Raw genomic sequence first — 13220 nt, forward strand, 5'->3', positions numbered from 1 at the left:
AGGACTTTTGGATCATAAGATCACGCAAGCATCTGAAGAAAACTATTCGACAATGCATACCTTGCCGACGCCTTCGACAGGAACCAGTGAAGCCTCTGATGGCAGATCTACCCCTACAACGACTCCCTTTATCGGAAAACAGTTACCCATTCTACTCAACAGGAATTGACTTCTTTGGACCCTTTGCCACGCGGAACAACGACGAGTACAGTAAGCGATACGTTATCTTCTTCGCCTGCCTCGTCACGCGAGCAGTTCATTCAGAAATATGCCAGCAAATCGACACAAACTCAACTCTACAAGCCATACGCCGTTTCATCGCTAGACGCGGTAAACCCAGGATCATCTTCTCTGACAACAGAAAAGCCTTCGTTGCAGCTGACAAGGAATTACAGGAAAGCCTTTCTGAGATTCAACACAGCAACGACTTCAACAATCACTGCCAGTTACTTGGAATAACCTGGAAGTTCAACCCACCTGCAGCTCCTCACTTTGGTGGATCATGGGAACGCCTCATAAAAACATTTAAGATTGCCTTCTACAAAGTCATTGGAACACGGACACTGGACGACGAAACTCTGTCAACCTTCACGTGCGAGTTTGAAGCTATGATGAATTCTCGCCCGCTAACCCACGTCTCATCAGACCCAACCGACGACGAGCCCCTTACACCCAATCACCTTCTACTAGGACGACCAACAAACAATTTGCCTCCCGGATTGTTTCTCCCTAGCCACACAACGGACAAGAGAACTTGGAAAAAAGCTCAAGCCTTGAGTCAACAGTTCTGGAACAGATACCTCAAAGACTACTTGCCAACCTTGACGACCCGAACGAAATGGACAAAGCAAGTGGAAAATCTTCAGCAAGGAGACCTTGTATGGGTACTGGAAGACCTAACGCCTCGAGGTCTTTGGCCCCTGGGACGGGTACTTCGTACTTTCCCAGGTGCAGACGGAATCGTTCGCTCCTGCGAAATTAAAACTAGCAGGGGGATTCTACACCGACCAGCAGTCAAAATCTCGCGAGTATTGGACCACAGTAACAACTAGATGACCAACATGATCAACGACAGCTAACAACTAGATGACCATTACAATCAACGGCGACGTTACCATCAGCTTCAACGAACAATTTTCTAATTTGCAACCTGCAAATGGGCCCGGCTATGTCTACGACATTTGAACTTTAGTCTTTGCCGAACCTTATTTTGCCACATTTTCGACATGAATATGCCGCCAAATTAGTAAACTGAAAGACTCAAAACTCAAAAGAAATCATTTAAAAGAAACAACTAAACTACGATCTGAAATTGGAATCTTATCATCCAAAACGTATTGCCATTGTCAGCACCAATATGTATGAATGCACATTTGTAGTTATTAGAGACTTCTAAAACTTTTTCTGAACAAAAACAAAAAACATCGGCAAGACCTATATAAGAGTCTTCACTACGTTCATTACTTCTGAAAAATCCTCAAGGTAAACACAAAAAGGCAAAAAACTGAACTAAGAAAAAATGACAACTTTTTTTATAATAAATTCCGGAATCGAACCTCCGATCTGGAGACTAGGAGTCTCAAATCCTCGCATCTGCACTATGGTCGCTTAGAAATATAAGAAAACTAGCCAGGAATAGTGCAGCTACAGATGCAAGTAAATTGCCGATGTTATCCATTGAAGCAGAAAAATCCACCAAATGAGCATTCGAAAAAAAGCCACCAAACGCTCGCATGGGTAAAAATCCCCATTCTGGAAGATGATTATCATATATTTGTCTATAACGCTCTTTAATCGCAAGCACAATTAAAGAGGATTGCCACTAGCCAGCCCTGCCCCTGTTGTCTCTGCACTTACCAACGGAGTCCAGTTGTATCTGGGTGTCATGGAGGAGTCGGGTGAGTCTGTCCTCCTCCTGCAAGTGCTGCTGTTTGCCCTGTCTCAACTGTCTGGTCAATTCCTCAATGCTGCTACTGCTCTCCTCCAAACTCCTTTCATGCTCCTCCTGAAAAAACACATACACACATGCAATCTATATACAGTTTGATATACGTGATATACACCATGGGATAATTTGACGAAACCTCACTTCAAAAAAACTTCACTTATGTTTACCTTGAGTTGTTGGAGAGTGTTGATCTGTGAGTGGAGTGAGTTCATCTGCTTCCCACTCTCCTCCTCCCTCTGTCCCATCTGTGCCAACTCACTCTGCACACTCTTCAGTTTCCCACTCAGACGACACACCTCCTCCCCCTTCTCATCCACCTACACAGAGACACATTACGCATGAACGACACTTGCTACTGCTTCCCAATAGACGGCAATGCTACTACTACTACTACTACATGCCTCTTTCTGGAGTGTGTCCGCCCTCTGCTCCGTCTCCTCCAGGTCTGCCTTCAGACGCAGGATGGCCTGGTCTCTCTGGACAAGTTCACTCTGGGTGCCCCTGTACCGCTCCAGTGCCATAGAGAGATCCAGCTCCAGTTTATGCACCTGCAGCCAAAACACAAACAAATCAATTTCCACAATTAACACACCGCGTGGAAAGGGAACAGAGAAAGATGGATGCCATTTGTTGGAAGCAAGATCAGAGGCTGAGTAGGAGTTGTCGTTATTATAATTATAACGTTGTGAAGGGGGGCCTGTTGTTGCCACTTGCCTGTTCTGCCATGTTGAGCATCCTCTCGGCGTCGTTGGTGGTCTGCTCGTGCAGCTGGTTGTTATTCTTCCTCAGCTGGTTGATCATGTCCTCCTGTCTGATCACCTAACACACACATATATACACATTACCCCAAATCACAGGAGCAGGTGACAAATGACAGATGAGGACAGTAGTCGAGTCGTACTATCCAGTATGATGATATTCGTGAAACAGTGGCTGAATGGATGGGATGAGATGGGATGGATCTAGACTGATGATAATCATTGGGTATATGACATTAGGTGATCAATAAGTTTGCGCGTGGCCGCCAATTTACCTCTAGGTGCAAAGTGTGGTACTAAAAGAGGAAAAATTCTACTCTTGTGCCTCTGCAATCCCACTGGTTGGCAAATATACTTTTAATGGGCTTTATATTAACTTCTATCCCCAAATTGAATCTGTACAGTCGTTGTTTCCTATAGTCAGTGTAATAGAATGTTAAGTAATGTGGTGGATGTGGATGTGGTTGGGGTTTTGAGTTACTTCGTTGTAGCACTGGCTGTACTGCTGCTGTGCCTCCAGCAGATCCTCCCTCAGCTTCTGACACTGGCTCTCCTTCTTCCTCATCCCCTCCTCCGCTTGTTTCTTCCCACTCACCACACTCGCCCGCACACTCTCCAACTCCTTCTCCGCCCTGCTCAACTCGCCCTTCTTCAGATCCACCTACACACACGCATACACATAAGGACACAATTTCACACAAACACCTTATCCCATGATTATCCATCCACTACACTTGCCTGTGCTGTGGTGTCTTTGAGAGTTGCCTTGAGAGAGTGTATGTCCATGTGGCAGTGGGAGATGGTGTCCTCCCTCTCGCCCAGTCTGTCCATGGCCTCTCTGTACTGACCCCTCACACTCTCCAACTCACTCTTCAAATCACTCACAGCCTCATCACGCATCCCCACCTACACACATACATACACACACAGTTCATGTCTTGTATTCACACATTCTGTCAGCTGCTTCTAGTGTTGCACGAACACTTTTTTATTTCTATTCATTTATGGGGTGTGCTTGGGGGGTATCTGTACTGTACTGACCGTGTTCTCTGCACTGGCACACCTGGCCTTCACCTCCCTCAGCTCAGCCGAGAACTGACTCACAGAGTCCTCACACCTTCTCAGCTGAAACAACACACAACCATATACCCGTTTCTACTATTACATAATTAAACAGCAATATCACATCTCAACAAACTGCATGGTCCAACATGCATCTTCATACAGAAGCAGGACGGTTTTGTAAGGAAACACAGTAAATGTAAATAAGTAATTTTTTCGTTTGCCGAATACTGCTACAAAAAGAATCAATTTCTAACTCTGTTTCGAAAGAACATTTCTTTAAATTGCCCAAGTGCTGTAGTTTTCTGGTTTTTGTTTCTGTTTTCTTATTTATAGCCAGCGATGACACTTTCGATGTTACAACTAAAACTAAATGTAATACAAATGAGAATCTATTTAGTCGCCAGTTGACTGCTGTTAATGTTGTTCTTGCATCTCAGGTTCATTCCTTGCACGAGGGGGAATAACGCTTTCATTTCCTGGTTTACTTTTTTCAATCTTATTTTATATCGATGTGTAAACTATAAAGGGAAGTCTTTCGTTAAGCAACTGCTTTAGTTTTTACGCTATCCGCTTCGATGCTTAACTCAGATTTTAACATGAAATCATTAATTGTTCCGACTTTCGATACGAAAGTAACGGAATATTTGTGCTCGGGGTGGGTTTTTTTTCTTCAGACAAATTTCGACTTTTTAACTAGCCATTTTTACAGAATTTTTTATATCATTCGAAAGGTATTGTCGTAAAGTTATGGGGGTTTAAAGATTGCCATTTCAGCCAATTTGGGACAATTAACGCGTGATATATTTCGCGCTATTAACGCGTAAGCGAAGAGTTAATCCGTCTTAGCAATCGTTTCAAATTGGTTGAAGCAGGCTATTTGCCATAAATACTATGTTACTAGGAGCTAAATCTATCCTTTTGAACTTTAAATCGCGAGTGGGGGATGGTTTTCATAAACATTTTCAAATTCTAGAAAAAAAAAGTTTTTCATTTTTTATTACATTTAATTTTTATTATTGCTCCATTCACCTTAAAAGGTAGACGGAACATTCAGGGCTTCGCCCTGATACCAGCAGTCTTGTTCTAATTTTGTCACGAACGATTATCAAACATACGACTAGTAATTAACAAAGACAAAGCTGAGCTTCGCACTGCTTGCTATACAGAAAGTATAGGATCAAAATAGCATGGCGATCAAGAACTTGTAAAGAGGCCTTCGAACAATAAAACTGTTGAAGAAAGAACTAGAAACTAGACAAACGAATTTGGTAAACTTTTTTCCGATGCTAATTTTGCAAAGAGGCAACAAAGCCGAACTTACCTGTGCAACACCCTTAATGCCAAAAAAACTCAAATTTAATTAAAAAAATTCAAGTCACCATCTCCCTCAGAAAATACACTTTTTTTCAATCATCAAACGACGCAATATAAGGCCGCTAAATCGATATAAATTAGGACGAAATCTATAAAGGGGAAAAAGGGAAATTAACACATCGGAATGGCAAAGTTGCAACCACCATAAAAAGCAAATTTCTCATAGGTCGGATACGTAAAATGCTAACACGCTGAAAGAAACATTGAGGATCAAGAGATGAGTCCTGCGAACAAAGTTAGTAACGAGATAAAGTCTAGTACACAATAGCAAGATCCTGGTTCAATGCAAATGTAATCAAAAATAGTATCAGACAAGAGGACTATATTTTTATCGGGGGAGAAGAATAAGGGTTACCAAACGTGATAGAGGGATCCCGGTAAAAACAAGTGAGAGATAGAAGTACCAAATCCCACTAATTTTAAGCATACAGAGCAATTAACTGAATCTAAATGCAGTGGTCGGTCAAAGATTTTTCTCACACGTAATGAACCTGTCGCAATTATGCTAGCTTACTCGATATTTTGAATGAGATCACCGAAGATAAAAATTGAACAATTTTGAGGCACTCGCACAAGGGGTCTAGTATATGTATACTTGTATCTGTGAGTGGGGATAGTGAATAGTATTCGTATGAGTGTGTGTAACTTAATACCTCTTCCTCTGTCTTGTGCAGCTGTTGGCGTGTGTCTTCCAGCTGTCTGTGTGCAGTGTGCAGACTGTCCTGTTTGGTCGTGCTCTCACTCCTCAACTGTCCAGCCTCGTAGTTGCACTGGTCCACACTCTGCTCCAGACTCACCACCTTCTCCTCCAGCCGCTTCGCTCTAACACAACACAACACAACACATAACAATAGGCTAGTAATAGGCCACCCATTTACAATCCCGTGCGTCTTTTGCTATCTTTTAATCGGCAAGAGCGGTCGGAATGGGTTGAGTAGCCATGAAAATCAGTCAACAATATCTAAAATACTGAGAAAATCCCAGAGGAACTAGTTGGAAAACAAAGTCTGAACTTTCCAGTTTGAAAAATAGGTCTAAAAAACGGAAAAAAAATCAGACCACTTTTTCTGGACACTGAGACACCATTTCAGAACTCAAGTAACAGCTGAAAGAGATTTAAATCGCTCATCTCAACATAAAACATTTATTAAGTGACTTTGGGAGAATGGAAAGAACTGGGGTTCCAAATTGACTCCGAGTAGTGATTTAGATGGAGTATTATGGTGTGTGCAGAGCGATGTGGAGGGTTGAGCTAATACGCATGCATATATGCATGCATTGTATCTGAGTGTGCATATATGCATGCATTGTATCTGAGTGTGTGGGAGTGTGTGACATACCGTGTTCTCCACTCGTCGGCCTCTATGCGCAGTTTGTCTGCCTGTTCGCCCACCCTGTCCCTCTCCTCCCTCAGCACTGCAGTGTCGCTGGACTGGGTGATCTTGAGTGCCTGCATCTTGGCCTCCAACTTGCCGTTCTCCTCCACCGCCTGTCTGTACTGTCTCCTCACCCCCTCCAAGTCCGCCTCCTGCTGCCGCAACTCACTCTCCTTCCGCGACAACTACACAACACAAACACAGCACGATACAATCAACCAACACTATACGGAGCAAAGGAGGCAATTGCATAAAATTTAAGAAAAATGGTTACTTAGACATCACCCATGAAAAGTGTGCTTGCATTTGCAAGTTTTTACACAGACGAAGCTGAGCTTCGTACCACTTGCTATACACAATAAAGCTCCAAAAATCAAAAGACGTCTTAAAAAAATTGAACAAAAAAAATGAATGAATGTTGTCGAAGAAAACGTTAGCTCAAAAATCAGTAAAAAAATTATTGCAATTGTTATAGAATTCAATTACCTTCACAAACAAGAAGGATTTGGGCTTAACTCAACTCCATCCATTACTTTTTGATAACCAATTGATGAAAGCGATAAAACAGTTCGGTTAAAAAAATTGAGATACAAAAAACCTTAAATTACTCGAAAACGGTTCATTTAATCTTGCAACCAAACAATCTGCATATCAATAAGAACAATCGGGGATAAAGGCCCTATCAGCTATAGTATAAGATCAAAATGAAAAAAAAAATTCAAACATGAATGCAAAAATTAAAAACAATTGCCACAAAAAATTATGAAAACCTATGAAAATAACGCAATTACATTTTTTGACACTACGATAAACCATCAAGTTGAATGGATTTGCAAATAGATGTGCAAAAAGTTTTATTTCTAAGAGAAAATTTTGGCGCCTATAACAACCAGAAAACCGAGAGCTATATACCTTTATGAAAACGAAGAAAAAAGTATTAAAAAATCTACCAAAAAATACAGAATTAATTACCGGCAAGTAAGCCGACAAAAATTGGGTCGAGATCAACAAAGCCGACAGAAAATCAACTTAAATCCAATAATATTTTTCAGCTGTAAAAAATTATCACTTTAGTCGTTGAAGCCAGCTATTGAATTACAGCTGTTAGACGTGCATCTTGAGTAGAATTAGAGATACATTTGGAGATAATCAAATTTTAGTCATCCCGTGGACAAAGTTGTTTACGGGGAAAAAGTCTAGTACCCGATTGAAAAACCCTTGCGTATCGCAAGGGTAATAACTTTTATTAAGAACCACGAAATTTTCGAGAGACAAACAATTAAACTAGCACCAAATAAAACATTTTCTAACTTCCAACAAAACAGCGCAAAAGAGATTTTCAATATGAATGCACAAGCGGCTTAATTGGTGAGAGAAAGGCGGACCGCCCCTTTCTTTCGCCCAACTTTTGCTCAAGGAGGCAGAAGCAACAAAAAAAAGCTCACCTATGGAATTGTTTCTGTTTTTACTATTGATTCCTGGCCAACTTTTCAAATTAGCAAAGTGGAGCAATCGCTGATCGCAATATTAATTTTGAACTTCAGTTTTGGGAATATGCAAGCAATGCATAATAAATGGAAATGGAAAGGAGTTGTAGCTCCTGTTGGAAATGAAACATTTATGCAGTGGCGGCTGACTCATTTTATTGCTGTGGTGGCGGGAACAAATGAGAAGAGAAGCTGATGCTGACACAATCAAACACCTGATAGATGACACACACACACGTGCACGCACACATTCACATAGCAGCGAATGAAAGATGGAAAAAAGAGAGAGAGAGAGAGAGAGAGAGAGAGAAGTGAGGAACAGTTGAGAGGAGATAGACTGAGTGTGTGTTGTTCTGTGGTTACATTTAGTGGATGAGGAGCAGCAGAAGTGTTCTTCCGATCACCCATCCCCCTTTCTCACATCACAGCCGCCTGTGAGGAGAGGAGACAAGCTTATGTTCATTGACAGTGTGACTTTGAAGTGGTGTCTGCTAGAAGAGAAGCTGCTTAAGACATTCAAACCTACAAGGAGACAATAAAAAGAAGAGGGAAGGGAAGGTAACTGCTAACTTGACACTGTCATTTATTGCATCACAAGACAATACACCATGTTATAATTGGTCGAGTCTATAAAACTGCAACAAGTATTAGTTGAGTATGGGAGAGAGAAGTTACAAGACAGTTAGTGGGCATGGTTGGGTGGATCTCAACTGTGTATGAGTGGAGTGTGTGAGAAGAGAGAGAAGAAGTAGTTACGTCATCATGAGTGCGTCTGCTGTCCTCCTGTGCTGAGAGGAGCTGCAGTTCCAGATTGTGTATGCTCCTCTCCCTCCTCCCTATCTCGTCCATGTACTCCTGGTGACTACTGTCCACACCTGCCAGACACTCCTCCCGACTGGCCAACTAAACAAACACACACCACACTCAATATACAACATACAACACAACAGACTCACATTCTTCTACAACATTCTTCATCACAAAATTCAATGAAACCTTTTTTTGTAGCTGGCAAATCGCGAGCAACTGTTAAAACTTTAGACACTTGGAGAAGTTTTTGAAAGAAGTTAGGGGAGGAATCTCCCCAGGTGAAAACCTGGCAAACTAGAAAAACAACAATAACAACAACAATAGTGGTGGTATTTCGTTAACCAAACAGAGAATAGCTGATGAGATCCAAAATAGCCAACAGAAATTGTAAACGTGTCAATGAACTACAGGTAACCGATAAGATGATTGACTACTATGTATGAACGATTATAATCTTTCGATTTGAAGAAAAATACTATTCGATTGACATTTTTCCATTATAAGAACTCAATTAAAGAAAACTAGCGTTTAACGCACCTTCGGTGCTTCGAAATTTTACGACAGCTCATGAAAAACCGCATATATTGGAAACAACATCTGCAAACTTTTAGTGTACTCTGACTGCACCCAATTACAGGGTTGGTAATTTCAGATTTTCCGAAAAAAATTATTACGTTTTCTGAAATTTTTTTTGAAAAATCACAAAAAACGTCATATCTCGAAAACTACAAAGTTTTAAACAGTCATATTTGGAGGCAAGATTTGTAACTCCTTACAGTACTCTGACAGCACCCAACTATAAGATTGGGAATTTCAAATTTTGAGAAATAATTAATTAAAATTTTCTGAAAAATATTGAAAAAATCACAAAAAATATCATATCTCGAAAACTACAAAGAATTGAGCAGTCATATTTGGAGGCAAGATTCGCAACCTTTGAGATTACTCGGACAGGACCCAACTACAGGGTTGGGAATTTCAGAATTTGCGAAAAAAAAATTTATATAAGTTTTCTGAAAATGCTAGAAAAATCAAGTGCGCGCCCATAAACATAATGCGCTATTGCACAACTTCCAGGAAGAACTCATGCACAAATTGACCGAGAAAAGCTAAGTGCTTTGTTGCGGTTTCAAATCGTCGAATACTATCTTTGAATGGAATGCCTACTATCTCCGCCTCTTTTGCTGTCAAACGAATTCAAAACCAGCTATTTGTTTTACTGCGGTTTCTTCTGGTCGTGAATAACGAGAGCATCTTCGTAGCACAGTCAGCAGACTTTCAGCGCCAACCATCAACCGACATCGCAAAAAAAGGTAACACACTTAACGTAACTAAAAAAAATTTTTTGCCATTTTGAATTTAGTCGTCTTATTTTGATCTCTTTTGATTCATCAAAAGTAAATTTCATAAGCTATTTTTGCTCATTTTTTCTATCTCATTATCGATTCCTCTTACCAACCCAGCAGCTGATCTTTTTCTCATTGCCTATCGCACTAAAATAAGTCAGCATTGAGGAAAGTAGCATTGAAACAGAAATCAGATATTGCGGAAAGATGTGCAATACAAGAAATAACCGTTGTCAGAAAAAAAAGCGCGCAGTTTCAGGAACGACACGCCCCTTTTTGACCACCAGAAAAAAGCGCAATTATGATAACCTCAGAGCTTTCGGTACATGATCGTTCTTGTTGTTGTAACTGGATCGATCTGTGCTCCGAACTTCTGCTTGAAATCGGCGTTCCTTTTCTGCGCAAGATTCAAGACTAACTGGTTCTTAGCGAGTGAATAAAGAAATCTTTACAACTCAAAGGAAATACTTGTTATATAATAATGACGCATAAAACTAAGAATGGTATAGTTGCGGTTAAAAAGAAAAATAATTTATTTTTGTGGTAGGTAAAAACATGCGACAAAATATAAAATATATCAATCAATAAGTTACTCATCGGAAGGAACAACCTTGAATGATTAAAAACATCATGAAACAAAAAACAAAGAAAAGAAAACTACAAAATCCAAGTTACTTAAATTTCACAAATACATTAAGATTTTTGGAGTTCAATATATGTTGCGTATCAACACCGCTAATCACAGCAAAACAGCCAATGTTTGAGATACATTGGCTACCAAAGATACCACTGGCTGTAAAAAAGAATCTAAATTTTTTTGAAAATTTTCCAATGTTGCACGAAATTGTCGAGATATTAAAAAAAATCGCCATAACTCCAAAATTAGGAGTCTCGATCATCATCTTTTTCCACATAATTCGCAAATGGTTCTGTTAATAAAAAAAACTTGAAAAAGAGTTACCAGCACGTTGTTACTTAACAGGTATCCATTTATAAAACTATGATTCAAACGTAATTTTCGATATATTTGCATTTTCTAGTCCTTCTTCGAGTTAGCCCTTTTGTTTAAAGCAGATTGAAAAGTCTACATACTCGGTAGATTCCCTTTCAAAACGTTAATTCCGAAATCTTTCTTTCAGCGGATCGTAATGGATTCTCGTAATGGATTTTCAAAACTAAATAACTTATTCAAGAAATCTTCAATATGGAGATTATTTATCGATCGTTGACAAATTTCAGTAACTCGTAGACATGAAGCACATGCACTATTATTGTTAGGCTTTTTTGAGAATATAGCTGCTTTTTTACTTCTGAGAGAACTTGTTTTCTATGTCTTCCATAGCAACATTGATCATTGACTTCATCAACCCTTCCATCTCATTTTTCAGATTTGCGAACCAAGTTCGGATTATACGATTGTTTTTCATGAAATACAGCTGGCAAAAGAGAGCATTAGACAGTGCTGCTAAAGATAAGTGACTTATACATAAGCAACACACAATACTAAGCAAAACTTTTACTGATCAATACACAATAAGGTTTTAGATCATCCATACACTACTCTGGATGAAAAACTATACTGTACTGAATTCTTCTGAAATTGTATGGACAAACAAATAGCCTTATTAGATCTTTCAAAAGCTTTTGAATCAACTGCTCATAAGTTTCTCAAACTTGAATAATCTGGGTTTCTCAGAATCGCCTTTTCATATTATCAGCAAACTTTATCAATAGCAGGCAACAAAAGAAGAGAATAACACAGAATCGGACTGGATATGTGTGCCTCAACGTACAGACTTGGGACTTTTAATTTTCAACCTTTACATAAATGATCTAAGCAAACAATTAGCCGAAAATTGCAAAGTAGTGCAATATGCAAATGATACCTTCATTATGTTTATTTTGCTCTTCAGCATCTGCAGGATTCTTGTCAAATTTTTTTATTATTTTACAGCAAATTATCTGAAACTAAACAGTTAAAACTGACCTGACAGTTTTCAGCAAGAGGCAAAATAGAAGTGAGCAAAAAACTGAGTATACAACTAGTTGATAAAACAATGAGAAAAATTAAAATTAGAGTATCTATGAGTTATCCTTGATCAATATCCTACAATTACAGGGCGAAGTAAATAACATCTTGAGAAAAATTGCAAGCGCAATTAAAACACTGCAATCAATTAAAAAACCTCTACCCATCAAGACTCGAATATTATCAATGAACACCTTGGAAACTAAAACATCTACACTACGCATCAATACTCTTAAGCGGAATAACAACAAATTTAACAGTATTACTCAAAAATCAGCTTAGCTGGGCAATTAGGATCTGCTGCAATAGTAAGAAACTCGATTTTTCATCAGATCTAAAGCTGAATCACAAAACTACCACGATCAATGTTTCTCGATTGGAAATTCAGTATGTCATCTCTGGAAAAAAAACACAATACTTTACCAGCATAGAAGAATCAAGTACGAAAACAGTCGTATTGAAGAAAACAAAAGAACCAATAAATTATATTTCTAGGAAAGATTTAACGGTCATTGGATCAAAAACAGCTTTTCTATACGTGCAGCTTTAATACGCAATCAAATTTAAGACCAGAATAATTGTTCCGACCATTGAAAATGGGGAGGAATTTGTATTCCGGTGTTTTAGTTTTTTTTCTATCTTTTTGTTTCCAGCAAAATCAGTTAACACAAAAGATCATCGGACTGAGTTGAGTGATATATTATATTAAAAACCTTTCAGTTGAGATTCAAACCACATTACAAAATTTCAAACAAAATTTCCCAGTGTCGAGAAAAACCTGTTTGAAGTTTTCGATTTTTTTTTTGTCTGAATTCGAGCGAATAAAGTAAGCAATCAGGTTCCTTTTGTTTTCCACGCAAAATAAGCTACTCTAAATAATCATCAGACTGGGTTGAGTGATATATCATATTAAAGCCCTTTCAGTCGTGATTCGAACCACATTGAGAAATTTCGAAAAATTTTTCAGTATTGAGAAAAACCAGTTTGAAATTTTGTTTGGTCTAATTTCGAGCTAATAAGGTGACCT

General features: G+C 39.1%; 1 protein-coding gene across 3 annotated transcripts in view; it reads right to left on the minus strand.

The window, feature by feature from the left end:
* Positions 1–13220, minus strand: part of LOC134853103 (polyamine-modulated factor 1-binding protein 1-like) — a 107842-nt gene that overhangs the window by 29664 nt on the left and 64958 nt on the right. For 2 of the 3 annotated variants that reach the window (XM_063869042.1, XM_063869043.1), the window contains 10 exons: positions 8765–8911; positions 6486–6706; positions 5799–5967; positions 3748–3831; positions 3445–3612; positions 3188–3367; positions 2663–2767; positions 2350–2496; positions 2116–2265; positions 1858–2005 (listed from right to left, as the gene is read on the minus strand). In XM_063869042.1, the coding sequence (XP_063725112.1) occupies positions 1858–2005; positions 2116–2265; positions 2350–2496; positions 2663–2767; positions 3188–3367; positions 3445–3612; positions 3748–3831; positions 5799–5967; positions 6486–6706; positions 8765–8911 (1519 nt within the window). Of the gene's footprint in view, positions 1–1857; positions 2006–2115; positions 2266–2349; positions 2497–2662; positions 2768–3187; positions 3368–3444; positions 3613–3747; positions 3832–5798; positions 5968–6485; positions 6707–7966; positions 8076–8764; positions 8912–13220 lie in introns of those variants that run through there. The other variant, XM_063869044.1, reaches the window with a different exon arrangement.

The sequence above is a fragment of the Symsagittifera roscoffensis genome, chromosome 8, assembly GCF_963678635.1.
Source record: "Symsagittifera roscoffensis chromosome 8, txSymRosc1.1, whole genome shotgun sequence".
NCBI classification, from domain to species: domain Eukaryota; kingdom Metazoa; phylum Xenacoelomorpha; order Acoela; family Convolutidae; genus Symsagittifera; species Symsagittifera roscoffensis.